Source organism: Geotrypetes seraphini, chromosome 5 (assembly GCF_902459505.1).
Source record: "Geotrypetes seraphini chromosome 5, aGeoSer1.1, whole genome shotgun sequence".
In the NCBI taxonomy this organism is placed as follows: domain Eukaryota; kingdom Metazoa; phylum Chordata; class Amphibia; order Gymnophiona; family Dermophiidae; genus Geotrypetes; species Geotrypetes seraphini.
The window spans coordinates 171,543,506-171,562,394 of record NC_047088.1 but is presented as its reverse complement, the minus strand read 5'-3'; the positions used below and the strand labels follow the sequence as shown (position 1 = coordinate 171,562,394).

At 40.6% G+C, this 18,889-nt stretch overlaps 1 protein-coding gene across 4 annotated transcripts in view; it reads right to left on the bottom strand.

Moving 5' to 3' along the window:
- SATB2 (SATB homeobox 2) overlaps positions 1-18,889 on the bottom strand; it is a 436,014-nt gene that overhangs the window by 85,628 nt on the left and 331,497 nt on the right. For all 4 annotated transcript variants that reach the window (XM_033947177.1, XM_033947180.1, XM_033947179.1 and 1 more), the window contains one exon: positions 12,323-12,478. In XM_033947177.1, the coding sequence (XP_033803068.1) occupies positions 12,323-12,478 (156 nt within the window). The remainder of the gene's footprint in view (positions 1-12,322; positions 12,479-18,889) is intronic.

The following is an 18,889-nucleotide window of genomic DNA, read 5'->3' as shown; positions in this document are numbered from 1 at the left end:
TGAGAGATGGATTTGGAGGACAGAGGGAGCAAGAAAGTGGGAGAAGGACATGGGAAAAGATGGTAGAAGGGGTGAAAGGGAGTTAGAAATGGATGGGGGGCAAAATGGGGAGAGGGAGAGATGGATTTGGTGGAGATGACAAAATGTGGATAGGGAATGTGGAGGGTGCAGAAGAGGGAGGAAAGATGGACTATTCAGGGAGAGCAGAGGAGGAAGAGGAGAGATGGATAGGGAAAGATGTTGGGGATATGGACTGGGGGACGGAAGGGGGGAGGGAGGAGAGATGTCAGACTTGGGAGGAAGGAGTGGAAGGGCAGAAAGGAGAGATGTTGGACTTGTGGGAGAGAGAGAGAGAAAGAAAGAGAGGAAGGAAATGCTGGGTTACAAAGGCCAAGTAAGCAGCAAGGAGGGGGATGCTAGAAATGGATCCATGTGGGAGAGCTGTCAAGGAGATGAATGAGCAGATTGAGTATAGGAGGATAGAAATGTGGTAATGGGAAGCAGATAAATGGGAATAGGAGGATGAGAAAAGTAAAAGCTAGGGGGTGAGAGAAGGAAATGGAAAGTTGATTAGATAAAAAGTGAAAACAAATATAGCAATGTGTGGCCACACACCTTTTGGTAGCAGGTCACGCAGCCAGCACACCAGGATCTCTGTCCATACTCTGCTGCTGCTGCCGCTGTGGCTTTGTGAAGAAGTGCGGCTGGAAGGAAGGAGGAGAAGGCCTATTTGGATGTCTTAGAGCTGGCCAGAACACAGGTACACACCCTTGGGAGGAGGCATGAACTTGGGACAAGGGAAGGAGGGAGAGAGGCACGTTGGAAGGGATGTAGGCAGGGTCGTAGCAAGAGTGGGCAGCACCTGGGGTGGTGGCATCCCTCCCCCGCCCTCTTCCCAGTACCTTTTTAACTTCAGTGCAAGCAGCCATCAATTTACTGCCTCCAAACAAAAAAGCATTCCGCTTCCTATGGGAAGAAGAGCTGTAGCAAATCAGACCTTTAGTGCTGTCTTAGCATGACTGGTTTAAGGGGCAAACCAGTAAGGTACTGGCTTGGGGCACCTAAGTTTAAGGCCGCTAAAAGCCTGCTTAATTGTTTTGACTCCTCAACAGCAAGAGCACATTTTGGCCTTTAGTCATTGTGATGCTTCTCATCTTTTTTTGCAGTGATCTGAGCAACAGGGTTGGAACACAAGATTGTGCTCTTCCTGTTTCTCATGAGAAACAGGAAGTGTCTCATTTCATTTTCAAACCTGTCAGATTGTGCAAGGGAGAGGCCTAGCACAGTAGTGGCAGGGAAGGGGTATGCTCCCACAATTGTTAGGACAACTAAGAACTGAAGCTGGTGGTTAGGAGCTGATGCTGAAGACTGATGCTAGGGCAGCTGGGACTGGAGCTGAGGACTGAGGATTGGGGGCTAATGTTGAAGCTGAAGCAAGGGACTAGAGGCTGGACACTGGTTTGATGCTGGAGCTGAGATCTGAGAAAAGGGAGATGGAGGCTGATGCTGGGGTTGGGAGAAGGGGACTGGAGTCTGAAACATGGGTTAGGCCAGGGGTGTCAAAGTCCCTCCTCGAGGGCCGCAATCCAGTCGGGTTTTCAGGATTTCCCCAATAAGATCTATTTACATGCACTGCTTTCATTGTATGCTAATAGATCTCATGCATATTCATTGGGGAAATCTTGAAAACCCGACTGGATTGCGGCCCTCGAGGAGGGACTTTGACACCCCTGGGTTAGACATTGGAGAAGGAAGCTGGAGGCTAGGGACTGGAATAAGAAGCCCAGGAGCTGGTTCTGGGGCTGGGGGCTGAGAGGGGGGGAAATTTTGTGTTAGGGAAAAGCAATGAAATATATGCAGTGAAAGACGCTAGGAAATGAAAAAAATAAGTATGATGAAAAAACCAGGAAATGAATGCCAAGAAAAGGGAAAAGAGATAGAAGGGCTTTTCTGAGGACATAGAAGAAGAAAAGAAGACAGATTCTAAGACTGGCTGAGTATTGGAAGTGTAAATGGGGACTAAGGGCTTGGGTGGTTTTTTTATGTGAAGACTCAGGAATTGCATAGGATGGAAGAATGGAGACTTGGTGATTAGGTAAAGGGATAGTGGTGCCTAAGAAATACTGAGCAAGGATTAGGGATTATAGTGACGCAGATGAAATGGACTGAAGACTATGAAGAGGGTGAGAGACAAAGGAAGGGGACTGGTCTTTGAAGGAGTTGAGAGAAGTTAGAGATTGGAGAGGTATATGGGGAAATGGGAGTCTGGATGGGAGGTAAGGCATAAGAAAGGGACTGGAGGTAAAGAGAGATTGAGTGATAAGGAAAGAGTTGGGACTAGTAAGGGGATAAGAGGCAGAAGAAAGTACATTAGGCTGTGAAATGACTACAGTGCTTGTCCTAAGAAACTATAGAGGCAAGTACAAACCCCAAATATGAAGAAAGTAACCTACTCTATATGGCATATATTGTCCTGGAAACCCTACTGGGCAGACTGGAAGAACTATATCTGTCTTTATCTGCCATTATCCATTAAGTTACCATTTTAATATGGTACTTTGTTACTAAGTAAGGACTGAGGATAAAAACGGAGAGGGCGAAAATTGAAGAGGAGGAATTTAGGGAAAGAATGAGAGACAGAAGTAGGGGAAAGGAATGTAAGAGTAGGAAATGGAAAGCTGGTAATTAGGTGAAACAGTTACAGTTATTTTGTTTGCTATACTGCCCTTTGCTGACAAAAAAGTCAAATCACAGCGGTTTATATAAGATGGAGTCGGCGCAACTGGTATTGTGAAAGTCCGATTAGCAATGAGTTACAGTAATCCAATCTAGAAATTACAAGTGAGTGTAAGAGAATTCGTAAAGAGTTTCAGTTTAGGAGAGACCTGACTGAGTGGAGTTGACGAAGCCGTAGAAAAGATGAAGAAACGTTGGAGATATGTGAGTGAAATGATAATGAAGTATCGAGAATGACACCAAGAATTTTAATAGATGATGAATATTCCAAAGGACTTCCTGTTAAACTGAAACACAAACTAGATGGAAAGGAGACTGAAGACTGGAGGGGACAAGGAGGAATTAAATCTTTCTATAGTTAGATTGCTAAAAAAAAAAAAAAAAAAAAGCAAATGAAAGAAATGGAGAAAAATAGATGAAACAAAAAGGATCGATGTCAAAACTAAATGAAGGGGAGAAAGGGAAGAGGACACCGAAAATAAAGAAATAGAAATTAGAAATGACATCCTGCAAAATGACTTAGGAGAAAAACAACTAGAGGAAGCAGTAAAGAGAGACCGACAGGAAAAAATATGAGAAATGACCAGACAACACAATTCTCATGACAAGAATATTGACCTGCACCATTCATTCCACAAGATCGGCCCCAAGATGGTAGCACAAAAGTAAAAGCTTAGGGCACCAGAACCCCTTGAGCCAGCCCTGACATGTTTCTAATTGAAATGTTGAAGAAAAAGAGCTTAGCAAGCTAAAGAATCACACACTTTCAATGTTGATGGTACATTTTGGGGATAATACCTCCATAGGAAACCATCAGCCTATCTAGTACAGCTCTCAGCATTCCAATTCACATACGAGTATTCAGACCCAGTATAATAACATTTATTTCATTGTTCTTTCTTATCCTAGAGAGTATCGTATACTTCTGAAAAGACAATGATACATGATCTATGGTAGTGACAGCATCAGTACAGTGCTAGAACAATATTGTGTCAGTATTGTTTCAAGGTACCCTGAATATGTAAATTTTAAGTGGCAAATTTATGTATAATTGCCAGTTGTGCTAATCCTGAATGATAGCTTCTCCCACAGGGTACACCCTATTTCATGCTGAATACATTATTGGCTGCTGATTCCCATTACTGTGGTTGATCAGTCATGTTAAATTGCTGGCCGTGCCATGGTGGGCCACTGGGTGGTGTGTTATTAGCACTGCCGTAAATCACATCACTGCATCCAATGTCTTTTTGCGGCACACCCCCTATAAATTGTACTGAGAGTTCTGCACCCTTTCACTATGCAAAAGCTAAGAAGCAAGGTTTGCAAATCTAGCACATGATGACAGAATAGATGAACCTTCACTATTCCTCTCGTTTCAGCCATTTTTACAGATATCTGAATAAAATCGAAAAATGTATGAAATCCCTATTGAAGTGCCCCCCTTCTTTGCATGTGTTTTAAATAAATGTCTGATAATCCGAGATATTACAGGTTAGTAAAATTCTCTTTATTCTCTAACCTACTTTCTTTGGTAACTCCCTAATCCAGCATTTTTGAAGCCACACTTCCTGTGGGAGAGGGTCTGGACAGATGACAAGTCACAAGCTGAAATGTGGAAGGTATAGCTGAGAGTTTGTACTAGATTTGAGATAAGAAATGTTTTGGAGAACAGAACTAACCCTCTGTTCAATTATCTGTATAGGTAGGTTTTCTGTTATGTATCAAGAGGGCATGAATTTGACAGTGTAAGCTTCATATGCTGTTCAATGCAATTTTTTATTCAAGTAAAGAAAGTAGTTTCCTGGCCCCAGAGGGCTTGCAATCTAAGGGCTCCTTTTATCTAGCAGTGAGCCTTTTATCGCAGGCCAGTGAGGTAAATACTCCAATGCTCTTAGGAACTGAATAAGTGTCAGAGCATTTACCTCACCGGCCCACGGTAAAACGATCTACCGCTGTTTGATAAAAGGAGCCCTTAGTTTGCACCTGAGGTGTTGCATTAAATGCACTTTGTTTTGTACTTGCTGTGGTTTTGATATTTGACCAAATGAAACAGGACTGCAGTCGGGCTTGAGACTTATTAGTGCTGTAGTATTTGGAATTATATTTGGACTTTATCTTGGCTACATTCTTCAAGATTCCCAGGATAGAGCCATAAAGATAAGTTTATTGCTACTTTTGATAACTTTTGACAAGATAAAGGTGGAGGGTTTTTTTTTCCTATGATTATGCTGTATCCCTTAACAGGACTGTTGGACTGAGTTTTTGTGTTCTGAGGTCTCTTTTTCTCCACTTTAAAGACATTCCTTTTGATATGTATAGTAGCTGTTCTTTATAGCTGTAATTTTTGAATTGCTAATTTATAGGATTCTAGTTCTTTTGTGTGGCATTAAATGGAAACCTATTTGGAGAACAATGAACTCTAGTCATGGTAAAATGAATTTTGGCACCAGCACCCTCACAAACAAACCTGACAGATTTGCAGTAAATACACATTATTACTTAAGGGATGCTAGGTTTTGTTGTGAGATAAATTCCCATGCTAAGAAGATGCTTCCAGCAAAAAGTAAGGAAATCTAATGAAACAGCAAGGCTTATTATTGTTAATGCCCACATATAACTTCATTTACCAAGAGGAGTCTAAAGGCAGTTATTCTCACTCAAGGGGTGTTAAGGTAATAAAAGCTGTGATACTAAGGTGTGTTAAGGCAATAATACCCCTGTATTTGCTTCTTAATGCATGTTAAATGGCAATATCACGCCTTACACTATTGGCCAAAATTGTAGAAACACTTCAAGTTTTATGAGATCGCAGAACTATATTCAACTGTTACACCAGTTATTTATTTAATCCTGCAACATATGATATTTGTAAACATTCTTTGATTGCTACTGGTAATATTTGTGTAGTAATTTTGTTTATTTTGTAGTTAGGAAAGACTTTTAGTGATTTGACATAAAAAAGGTTGTACTTCTTTTGATATGTATTGCTTAGATTTTGAGTGCATATGAGGAGTGTGTGGCGCAGTGGTTGAAGCTACAGCCTCAGCACCCTGGGGTTGTGGGTTCAAACCCCGCGCTGCTCCTTGTGACCCTGGGCAAGTCACTCAGTCCTCCATAGCCCCAGGTACGTTAGATAGACTGTGAGCCCACCGGGACAGATAAGGAAAAATGCTTGAGTACCTGATTGTAAAAACAGCTTAGATAACCTTAATAGGCGGTATATAAAAAACCTAATAAACTTGAAACTTGATATAGTACAGTAGGTTATTTATGTGTTCTATTTTGATGCTTAGATGTTGTCACAGCTTGTGGCTCATTGTACAATATGACAAAATTGTAATTGCTATTTTTTATAATTGCGTTTTAATGGAATTAAATGAATATTAATTGTCTAAATACACAAAAATTACAGCTGTATGCTAAATTTTGCAGAAGAGACTTGACTGGTCGCCTAAAAAGAGAGCAACAGCCATAACCTTAAGAAAAGAAAGCTACAGTTACCAAGAGATTGCGGCCAAATTTGGTCAAGGTTTGTCAATGGCCGGGATACTGAAACTCTGCAATCGCTTTGAAGAGACTAGAAGCATCAAAAACAAGGCTGGAAGGGGCCGGAAAAAAAGTTACAACACCTCATACTGATAGAAGGATATTGAGAATGGCTCTACAAAATCAGAAATTAACTGCCGCTGACATCAATAAGTCACTGGCCAAAACAGGGGTGTTTGTGTCAAGCCATACAGTTTGCTGGAGATTGGTGAAATCAGGCATGCAAGCATGAATTCCCATGAAAAAGCCCTTCTTCATCACAGTTCAGCATTGGAAATGTTTGAACTGGGCTAAACAGCATGCCACATAGACCACAGAACAGTAGAAGAAGGTGTTTGTGGTGTGATGACACCCAAATCTCCATATTTGACAGTGACGGTGTCCGTTATGCTCATCGGTAATCGGGTGAGGACTGTTTGCCAGAGTGAACTGCTGCTACCATGAAGTATCCTCTGAGTGTGATGGACTGCATGTCCAGAGATGTTGTGGGTTGATTGCAGGTGCTTGCTGGAGTGATAAATGCTGACAAATATATAAAGGAGGTCCTACAGCCCATGGCTCTGACCTTAGCCAGAGCTATCTTTGGTGCCAGTTGACCATTCATTTTCCAAAAGGATGGCACCCCTTGCCACATAGCCAAGAAATGCCTCATCTGGTTCAGAGAGAACAAGGTTGAGTTTCAGAACTGGCCAGGAAACAGTCCAGATCTCAAACCCAATGAGAACCTCTGGGCCAGATTAAAGAGAGCAGTAGCAGCAAAGCGACTGTCCAACAAACATGATAATCAACTCCTGAAGCCACATAATAACACCTATTGATCTCCAAAGACTTGTGGACAGCATGCCAAGAAAATATGAGGCAGTAATCGAGGGTAGGGGATATCAAACACACTACTAGTGAGACTGATGAAGTCAGCAGATAACTGGACAAATTATCATTATTAGAATGGGTAGCTTAAGAGCAGCATTATTTTTGTGAAATGTGCCAAATATAATGCTGGCCTTGTTAAGTGATTAGAGAGTTTCTGTTATTAGTTGAAAAAATATGCATTAAATACAATTATGATGTTATAGTCATGTTTTTTTATATCAAACGTAATGCTTAAAATGCTAGGTATTTCCACAATTTTGGCCACTAGTGTATATTACTAAAATACACATTAGTTTAAGTCACTAAAAACATAATGATGAGATGTGAATTTGGCAGCACCTGTGTTCTGGCACTCAGCACATTTAATTTCTCCATGGGATCTATTGTACTGTATATGTATGACTAGGCACTACAACATCTTAGACTTTTGACACCTGAAGCATGTGTGGGCCAAAACACAGTTCTTCATTTTAGCCTTCTTGGAGAAAAATTTGTATAATTTTCATAAATATATAAATATATTTCATTATCAAACCCTCTGGTGTTCATCATTGACACCACTGGAAGGTATGGAGCTGCCCCTAATCTTGTTCCTTTTGCCGTATAATGTGCATAGGGGTCTGTCTCCTTTTTTGCTCTTGGTTTTTGGATACTTACCTGATACTCTAGGTCACCATATATTAAAGGGGTCATAACTGATTCTTCCCCTCCCCATGAAGAACCTCTACTACAAAAGATCCCCCTCAAAGAGCCACAGAGACCCCCCTGAAAAGAACATTCCTGAAGATCCTCACCTTTCCATAGGCCCATCGCCTACTTATAATCTCTGGTTGGTCTAGGCTTCCAGGGTAGGAATGATCACTAGTTGTTCCTGCCTCTTCCAGTGGCAGATGCAAAATGACAAGAGATCCCTCACCAGAGATTGTCTACAGTATTATAGCTAGGGGGTCGAACTATTATAAAGGGCCTTTACCCTCAACCTCTTCCTTCCCTGAATCTATCTGTAGTCCCTTATTTCTGAACTATTTGCTAAGTTTCTTGCCAAGATTTTTAAACTTTGCCCTGGTTCCACCTCCTCATGCTCATTCCCCCCTTCCCCATTTCATTGTACTGTGGCTGACCCTCCATACCCCCAAACACTATCTTTATATCTTCTTCATCTTCCCTCCTCTCCTTTTAGTGGGTTGAAACCCACCTGCTCTCTTTGCCTATGGTGGAATGCATTCTTTTCAGTATGTCTCTCCTCTTATCTCTGGACCCCTGACCTGCCTCATTAATCAAATTGACTCCCTCATTGTTTCCTAGCTATCTTCCCCTCTTTCATGCAGTTGTTATCTCCCCTGGAAACATGCAGTTGTAGCTCCTTTACTGAAGAAGCTGAATCTATATCTCTCTGACCTTCATAATTGGTGCCTCATCTCTAATTTGCCTTTTCTGTCCAAAGTACTGCAAAAAAACCCCACCCAAATCCATTTTCTTAGTTTTTTCTCCTTTATTAATGAATTCCTTGCACATCACTATAAGCTGGCTGGCTTCTGTTGGGCAGCATGGGATCTCTTCTCACTGCTATGTTAAATACAGTGGCATGTGGTCAGGGCCTTCAAGGGATTCGCCTCATCCCCTGAAGGCCCTGTGGGCACTGCTCTGAATTTGATTGGTTGAGCAGGCAACAGGAAGATGATGCTCAGCCAATCAAATTCAGATCAATACTGTCAGGGCCTTCAAGGTTCAGAGAATCCCCAGTTCAAGAGCCTGCTTTTTTTTCAGGGGATTTACTTTTTGTTTGATGCAGTTTGACTGGATGAGCAGTCTGCCTACTCAACAGATCAAACTTTATCAAGTAAAAAGTAAACAAAAAAAAATGTAGGGCTGTAGAGCTTAGGATTTACTGAATCCCCTGAAAGCCCTCACTGCATGCCACTGGTCAAATGAGATTAGAATGGATATTAGATCAGTTTTGTCCTCTTGGTCTCATTAGATCTTTTTGCAGCTTTCAACTTCCTTCATTTACAAGAGCTTAGGGCTCCTTTTACGAAGCCACATTAGCGGGTTTATCAAACGCACCTTTTTAGTGCGTGTTAACCCCCGTGCTAGCTGAAAAACTACCACCTGCTCAAGAGGAGGCGGTTGCAGCTAGCGCGGCCGGCAAATTAGCGTGCGCTATTACGCACATTAAACCGCTAACGCAGCTTCATAAAAGGAGCCCTTAAACTTTTGTGGTGCTCTTTTCAAATGGAAATTTTTTTTTTTCATTTCTAATGAATTTGTTAATAGTGTACCCTCTTTCCAGATAGTGTACATTCTTTTCTGATAGGGTACACAAGCACAATGGTTCATGCATGTGGGATAATTTGTGCATGTATCCTAAGGGGAAGAGTACATACTATTCCCCTAATTCTATAAAAAAAGCACTGAAAACTGCACGCACAAATTTGAGTGCATACCTGATTTTGTATGCACAATTTAATTGAATAAGAGCTAATAAGTGCCAATAGTTTATGGTTCATTAAAAATTTGCTATATCGCATAGATCTCAGTGGTTTATGTTCTAAAAAAACAGCATTCAATAGAAAGGAACTACAATAATAATAATAATAGGGCAGACCAGAGAGGATAGGAAATAGTCAATGAGAGATAGGGAAGGTGGGGTAGAGGAAAAAAACAGGAAATACAGTTGCGGTTAGACTAGACAAGCTTAAGTCGCAGCCAGATTGATTTTATACGCAGAGTTGTAAAGTCAAGGTTTTAGAGCAACTTTAACATTTTTGAAAGATAATTCACCTCGAATAAGAAGAGGACGAGAATTTCAAAAGAAAGGGGCAGCAAAATTAAAAAGCATATTGTGCCAGTTTGGGATTAGGCAGAACTAAGTGGTGGTCATTTATGGATCAGAGAATTCAAACGGGAGTACAAGGGATAGTAAGAGTTGCTGATGGTCCAGAAGACCTATGCTATGGCATTTTAACAAACAATTATTGATGCTAATTAGAATCTATTACAAGTATGTGTGTAAGGGGTGTTCCTTTTGGTTATGTGCATAGTTATAAAATAATGGCTTCCTTGCCTAAATTTAGGTGTGGGCATTTGCGCCACATTTTTATTGGTTCAAATGGCCTCACCTTAAGAATAGTGCTTTTCTGGCGCCATTTTTTTTAGGATCCATATATAGAATTTATGCCTATGTGTAAAAAGGGAGCTCTATGTGTACATAGTAGAGAATGATACAGGAACAAATTTGTCTCCGTCCCCACAGGAACTCAATTTCCCCATCCCGTACCTGTGGGTTTTGTCGCTGTCCCTGCCCTATTCCTGTAAGTTCTGCCTTAACTGCACAAACCTCAAACACTTATGATTTTAAAGTGTTTGAGGCTTGTTCAGATGAGGAATGGGGCAGGGACAGGAAAAGAACTCGGGGGGGGGGGGAAGGGACAAGAAAATGAGTTCCCGCGGGGAGGGCAAAAAATTTGGCCCTGAGTCATTCTCTAAGAAAAGGGCACACTACTTCCAACAGATTAGATTCATTTCAAACAGATCATCCCTATGCTGTAATTATTTTATTTAACCGGAGAGACTGGGAGGCTACTTTTAGTAAAATATATAAGGCTTGATGGTTAGGGCTGGATCCATTTTGCACAGGGAAGCCATTGGCACTAGTAATCCATTTATTTAATATGTCTCTGACACACACTAAATCAGTCTAGGCCAGAATTACTCAAAAGTTAAATCTTTATGCATAACAGGAGCAAACTATCTTCACAACATAAGCACTCTTTTAATATCTTTACAGCTCTCAACTATTTGGAAGTCCCTAAAAAGGTTTTTCGTTCCTGTTCCTGTGCCTATGGGAGCTTATCAGTAAATTTATTTTCCTTCACAGATCCCAAGAGACATATTTTCCTTCCCTGATCCTGTTTCCTGAAGTTTCTTCCTTGATCCTTTTTCTCATGACTAGTGGTAGGCTGTTTCCCCATTCCAACTGACCCTCCAAGAGACAGATTAAGTACATGGCGCCAAGTTGGTGCCAGGAAAAATTTGTGCTTGGTACTATTCTATAAAGGGCACCCAATTTTGGGCATGAGAACTTACGATATATCAACTGAAACCTAGTGTAAATTCTGGTGCTTAACTTGGGCGAACAGCCCCCAAATTCTGTAATACTGTGCCTAATTATCCAGTCTCCTGTTTCCAGAAGTGGCCAATCCAAGTCTCAAGTACCTGGCAGAATCTCAGACAGTAGCAGGATTCCATGCTATCAATCCCAGAGACAACAGTAGATTTTCCCATTTCTCTCTCAATAGCAGACTATGTATTTTTCCTACAGGAACTTGTCTAAACTTTTTTAAAAACCCAGATATGCTAACTGCTGTTACAGCATCCTCTGGTAGCATGTTGCAGGGCTTAACTATTGGTTGAGTGAAAAAATATTTCCTCTTATTCATTTTAAATGAATTACCATGTAACTTCATTGAGGGCTCCTTTTACTAAGCTGCGATAGCGGTTTTAGCGCGCACAGAATTGCCACATGCGCTAGACGCTAATGCCAGCATTGAGCTGGCGCAAGTTCTAGCCACATAGTGTGGGTTTAGCGCACACTAAAAACGCTATCGAAGCTTAGTAAAAGGAGCCCCAAGTGTCCCTTTGAAAGAATAAAAATATTGATTCACATTTATCCTTTCTACAGCACTTAGGATTTCGTAGGCCTCTATCATAGCATAGTGCCCCTCAGCTATCTCATTTCCAAGTCAAAGAGCCCTAACCACTTAATCCTTTCCTGATATGAATAAAGTTCCAACCCTTCAATCATTTTGGTTGCCCTTCTTTGAACCTTTTCTAATTCTGCTATATCTTTTTGAAATACGGCTGTCCGGCCCTGCCCCTGTTCAATCATCCCCAGTGTTGTGCTGCCAGAAAATTTAACAAGGAACTCCATGAAAGCATAGGGGTAGGAATGTATATTATAAGTTGTAATTTTTTACTTAAAATGGTTTAAAGAAAAAAAGAATTATGAATCAGTTTTTCTCATCTTATATTCAAAGGAAAGACCTGCACAATCCATGCCTAACATGACACTTCCTGGAGATAATTTTAACAGGAATTGGTGTGTAATTTATTGGTGGTTAGGCGAAGGGTCCAAATGTGGACTTAGAAATACTTTTTTGAAACCACTCACCTGACTTTTGTTGGCAGCCACTTTGGCAAACAGGGCTTGAGATACCTTGGCCCTTTTCATCTCCTGCTGGATCTCATCGTAAATGGCAGCTGTGATGTTGACGTTGGCGCCTTCCGTCTTAATGGGGAGGTCTGTTGTCGGTGTCGAGGTTTTAGCCTACCAAGAGACCATGAAAATAATAATTAAAAAAGTGCTGCTTTCAGCCCTGCCATCTGTGCAGAAATTATCAAAGGACTTCAGTCAGCTGATGCCAAACCACATTAGCTACAGAGGGACACTTCCTGTCCATTATTCTAATCAGGTTAATTGTGATTGGAAATAATTGGTGTTCGGGAACACTGCATTCCTACAGGACAGGCAGCGGCCCTGTCAACCATTTTTCCTTTCCAGCGTGTTTACTGAAATTGCACAAGAGGTAGCCAGGACAGAAGCCTGCAAGCAGTTTGTGAGATTCTGCTAGGGACCAAGTGTATAACAGTAGAGCAGCTAGATGAGATGCATTTTTATTTTGTTCTCAAAATGACATACCTCAGAGGATGAGCTGATTCTCCCAGAAAACAAAAATGAGTAAATGGGTAGAGGTCTCTAAATAATAAATTATTACTGAATTTAATGCACTCCCCATAGTCACTCTCATCCTTTATTACAGCTATACATGTCATTTGAGTATGTGTGGCCTCTTCTCATTACCATCAGTATGCTAACCAGACAGCCACCTTATTTCACCTAGGAAATCAGTGGAAATGAAAAAAAAAATTGAATTTCATAAAACAGCCTTTCCAATTGCCTCTGATCTGGTGCTTTAATTCTCTTAAACTCAAATTGTTATTGTATATATTCCGTCACCTTCCTTTTAATTGAATGATTCCCCATCAGCTTCTTTGACAAATGAAGGACAACAGCAAGATACTGTCGATCATTTCTCCTTAACCTTACAAGCTGTGTGAAAACCTGATTCACAGACTGGCAAAACACTATATAGGGTTGTTGTGGGTTGGTTTTTTTAACTATTTGGCCATAGAAATACACATGATGAAAAGAAAAAGAGCTAAACATCACAATCTGAATGAATCACATCTTCTGCATGCTCAGACTCTATCTGATCTCATGAAGGAACTCTGGTTTTAACCAGAAAAACCTAAGACCTGATTTTTCTTACACTTGGATTCCATTCTGTATATGTGGGGAGAAAGCTTAGGCAATCAAGCAGCTAACTAGCTAAAGCTCAGTACGTTTTAGTTTTGGTCTAAACTAAGATGGCCAACTGGATCCAGATTCTCAGGACAGGGTTGATCTAGTCCTGGATTTAGCCCAGTGAATACTGGGACTTCTTGTCTTGCTTTTCTTAGGGAATGCAATGGAGAAGCCAGAGCTACAAGTCACTGCATGCAATTGGGCAAATCCAGGACTGAATCAATCCTGTCCTGAGAGTCCGGATCCAATTGGCAATCTTAGTCTAAACAAGCAGAATATGTAAGAGATCTATTTATAGTTTAACCCATATACTATGATATATCCTACACAGGAGGGAAACAGTTTTCCTGATTTTACTGTTGCTTTCTTCCATTCAGGGCTGAAACTCAGGAAGGATTCTACCACTAGGAAACCCATTTTCATGTAATTTGTTTTTCCAACCAGGATCCTTGTGTTGAGTTTGTAACTTTTGAGCTCTACGCTAGGTATTCTACCGCTGAACTAACAAATCAGCACTGCTATGTGAACCATTATAGAATTCAAGGCAAGATTATTTCAGTAAATCATTTCCTGACCAATTCAGGACTTCCTGGAATTTCACAGAAATAAGGGCAATCTTCCCCTATCTCATGCTACACTGTCTGCAGTGGAGTAGCCACAGGGAGGTCTTGGGGTCCCGCCCTCCCCCCTCACTCAGGCCCCCTCCTAATGTGCGGTTCCCATTAAATGACTGGCAGGGATGTCAAAGCCCAGCTAGCCAAAGAAATTCACCGCCGAGCCGCTCCCCTCTTCCTAGTGTTGCTGCAGTACAGAAGAAGTTGGCAGCATGCCTTCAGCCACCGACACCAGAGCTCCTTGCACATGCTAGTTCGCGCAAAACTAAGCACGCTTGAGAAGTCCCAGCATTGTAGCAGCGCAAGGATGAGGTTTAGCAGGCAGGGCTGCAGCATCCCTGCCAGGAATGAAAGGTATTATTTTTGCTATAGTGGGGGCGAGGGGGAAAGAGAGGGAGGGAATGTATTTCCCCCACCCCAGTCCACCTCTGGACTTCATACAAATTAGAGCATACACAATATCAGGCTTTGCCCCTACGTTCTCATGTATTAGGAACCTCTGTGCTTATTTCTTGCTTTTTTTGACTGCTGTTACTGTTTTGACCACATCTCCTACCATTAGCCATAAATATTCTGGGGTAGATATTCAGTTGGTGGTACTCAGTGTTTCCCTGACCACTACAGGCATTATCCCCAAAAATTCAAAGCCAGGCCATGTCTGGGCTTTAGCATTGAATTTACAAATATATGTAGACAATGGAAACATAGCCAGTTATTTATTTATTTGTGATTTATTAATTGCCTTTATGAAGAGATTCACTCAAGGCAGTGTACAGCAAGTATAGATCAACATAATTTTGTTAACAGCATAACCAAAGTAAAATGACCAAGTATAAATACAATAAATTAGGTAAACTTGAAATCAGCAAAGTGAAACTTAATAATGGTGAACCACATAAAGTTTAAGTTTGGAGGAAAACCTATTAAAGTAATTCCCAACAAATAATGTTATCAGAGTTGAAAAGTACTACAAAAATTTATAGAAAAGAAAGAGTAAAAAAAGAGTTTAAAAAAATACATCAAAATAAACAATCAAGTAAACACAGTCCTATTTATGCGGTTGACCTAGCTGCTTAAGTACTAAATATCAATACTTAAACAACCAAGGCCCTCTTTTACTAAGGTGCGCTAATCAATTAGCGCGCACTAAACACTAACGCGTGCATGTTAGTCTATGGAGGCGTTAGCAATTAGCGTGCACTAATCGGTTAGCACACCTTATTAAAAGAGAGGTTAAGTGCCAACTCCACCTCAGGAATGCCCACAAAATAGCTCTCAATGACATTAACATAACATATGAGTGGTCCATCTAGTCTGTCCAACCTGATTCAATCTAAAAATTTGTTGTGGTTTTTTTAGTCTTCTTCTTCCTAGCTATTTCTGGGCAAGAATCCAAAGCTCTGCCTGGTTCTGTTCTTAGGTTCCAACTACTGAAGTCTCCGTCAAAGCTCACTCCAGCCCATCTACACCCTCTCAGCCATTGAAGCCCTCCCCAGCCCATCCTCCACCAAAATGCCTTATAGACACAGACCATGCAAATCTGCCCAGTACTGGCCTTAGTTCTTCAATTGTCTAGTTAAGTGCCACTTAAAAAGCATGTTAGCCCTGGATAAACAATTTAAACAGCCAGAAACTATTTCTGGGCATTTAAATCGCTTTGAGTATTTACCTCACTACCCTTTCTAAGAAGAAAAACTTCTTTATGCAACTAGTTTACCCAGTTTGAGGGCTAAATTCTATATATGATGCCCAAAAAATCAGTACTAGAAAAAGCTCTATTCTGTAAGCTGCAATATCCCCCCCCCCCCCCCCCCATTATACTAAGCCATAGTAGAGGTTTCCTATGAGCGTCAGAGCAGCATCCGGAGCAATTAGTGCCCTGGGACACGATAGAAACCTTTCCCACCACATAGTAAAAGAGGGCCAAAGTTAGGCCCTAGACCCACAACTAAATTTAGGAAAACATGGTGCAAATGCCTGCATGTATAATTACCTCTTATTCCAAGTGTTGTAATATATGATTCAACCACTCTTCAGAATAGAAACACCACTCATGGCTCAAATGTTTATCATAGCGATAAGCTTAACATGACACACTGTAAATGAATGGTTGGGTGATTGTGGGAAATGATCCTTGATAAAGCGTTGAATACGTGAAACATGTCGGATTCGAGTTTCCCCGATCATAAAAACTGAGATAAGTCATAAGCCTTTACTACGTATGTAAAAGCATTTCACTAGTACCATTTTAAGGCACTTTTTAAGCACTTTGAAACTATTGCACTTTAAAAACTGCATTTTAAACATTGAAATCCGATTAGGATAAAAAAAAGTGGGCCAGTAAGGAGACAACACGTTAAGCTTATCGCTATGATAAACATTTGAGCGATGAGTGGTGTTTCTGAGGTCTGAAGATTCAGTAAAGTTATGAAATATATAGCTATTAAGAGTGATTGAATCATATATTACAGCACTTAGAATATGAGGTATTTATGAGCTATATGCGATTCCAAGTTAGAGTACTATTGAAGAAATAACCATCTTACTGGGACTTATATATGTAACTGAAAGGAATGTCCTGATCTGCCTATGACTCACCCATTTCCGCACCCCCTTTTTTGAGTCGCACATAATCCTTAATTGTTTCTAATTAACACCAATAATTACTTGTAAAAATACAATTAATAATAATAATAACAGTTTATATACCGCAGGACCATGAAGTTCTATGTGGTTTACAATGATTAAAAGATGGTACAAATTGAGTGAACTTGACAGAGCTAAAAGCTAGTGATTAACAGCTCTAGGAATCAGTTGTTGTGGAGAAAGAATTGTACGGGTCAGCTGCCTAGATTATCTCCGCTGACTAGCTTGTTATTCAATTAAATTGTGTGTGCAGTTTGAGTACATAACCAGAACTGTGTGTGCAATTTTTGGTGCTCTTTATAGAATTAAGTAGTGACTGTTATATCATGGCCTCTTGTTTTGTTTGGAATAAGGTTTGCTAGTCATGCATTATAACCTTTACAAAAAAAAAAAAAATCAGTATCTCTGTCATAACCTTACTCTGCCTCCTTTCTTCTGGGGTTGACCTAATTTCCTTAAAGAACCTGTGTAATAAAAACCACCATAAAAACCTTTCACTAGGTATTTCAATAACATTTTTATATAAATGTTAATATTGGATTTAAAGAGGGTAATTTTATAATAGTGAACCCATGTTTAGACATCAAGAATGACCTATTGGAGACTATTCTATAAAGAAAAGTATGTGCCTAATTTTCTTTATAGAATATCAATGTAACAGGTCAAATAAAACAAAGATACTTACCTGTAGCAGGTGTTCTCCAAGGACAGCAGGCATATTCTCATTTGGATGATGCAACATCATCCACAGAGCCTGGTACAGATGCTGCCAAGTGCACTGTCACTCTAAATCTTTAGGCAGTGCCCATACTGTGTATATGCTGATGCCTTCCCTCCCAACATTGGCTTATGGGACCATCAGTTCAGTAACAAAGCTAAGAAGGGCAGGTAGGTGGGTTGTGGGAATATATGTCTGCTGTCCTTGGAGGACACCTGCTACAGGTAAGTATCTATGCTTTCTTTGAGGGCAAGCAGGCATAATATTATCACATATGGGACTCCCAAGCTGCCAGGACTATGTCTCTGGAAGAGGTTAAATATTGAATATACAGGAGGCAGGCAAAATCCATCAGGGTTGAAGAGAAAGTTGATTTTAAGCATAGAATAGATTCCATGACATAACATAAATTTTTATTTCTATATCGCAAAAGCCTTTTGGTTCTATGTGGTTTACAGAAGAGGTAAGACTGACTAAAGTCAGTGAACTATAACATAACTTAGCAAAGCAGTTAACAATGGAATTTACAAAGGAGGTAGCAAGTGGAGATGTACAAAGAGGGAGAATTGGCAGGAGCGGTTAGACCAGTGTCTCTCAAACTGTGAGCCGTGGCACAGTGGTGTGCCCTGAAGAAATTCCGGACGTGCCACGAGAGATTCCAGAATATTAATTTATTTTTAAGAATTCCTTCCACACTTATACACTAGAAAAGATGACACATACGTCATGTACCCAAGAGTTTGTCAATGTTATGAGCGTCTGTGTGCGTAAAGCTACAACCGCCCAGACAAGCATCAATCTTTGACGTGATTGGTCCTTGAAAACTAGCAGCAAGTAATTTTATGCAGTAGTTATCCTAGCTTGAACAACAAAGCATTTGGATCTTCTTATCTTTGCAAACTTGGATTTTCAGCTCTGACAGCAATTAAGGGCTCCTTTTACGAAGCCGCATTAGCAGTTTAACGCACGTAATAGCGCGCGCTAAACTGCCGGACGCGCTAGACGCTAACGCCAACATTGAGCTGGCATTAGTTCTAGCTGCGTAGCGCAGGTTTAGCGCGCGCTAAAAAGCTGCATGTGCTAAAACCGCTAACGCGGCTTCGTAAAAGGAGCCCTAAATTTTAAAAAAAGAGAACGACTGCAGATGGTGGATGATAAAATGTGTGTTTTCTTTGTTGACTATCAAGCCACATTTTGAGTTCATTTGCACTCAAAAACAAGCTCATGCATCACATTGATTAGCAATTCTATTCTATCTACTTTAGTTTCACCGTTGTTACAATTACCCTTACATAGTGTAAAAATCTTTAAATAAATAACTCTCAAATTTCAGTTTTAATGTGCCATGAAAAAACATTTGCTCCATTTAGTGTGCTGGAGCTAGAAAAATTTGAG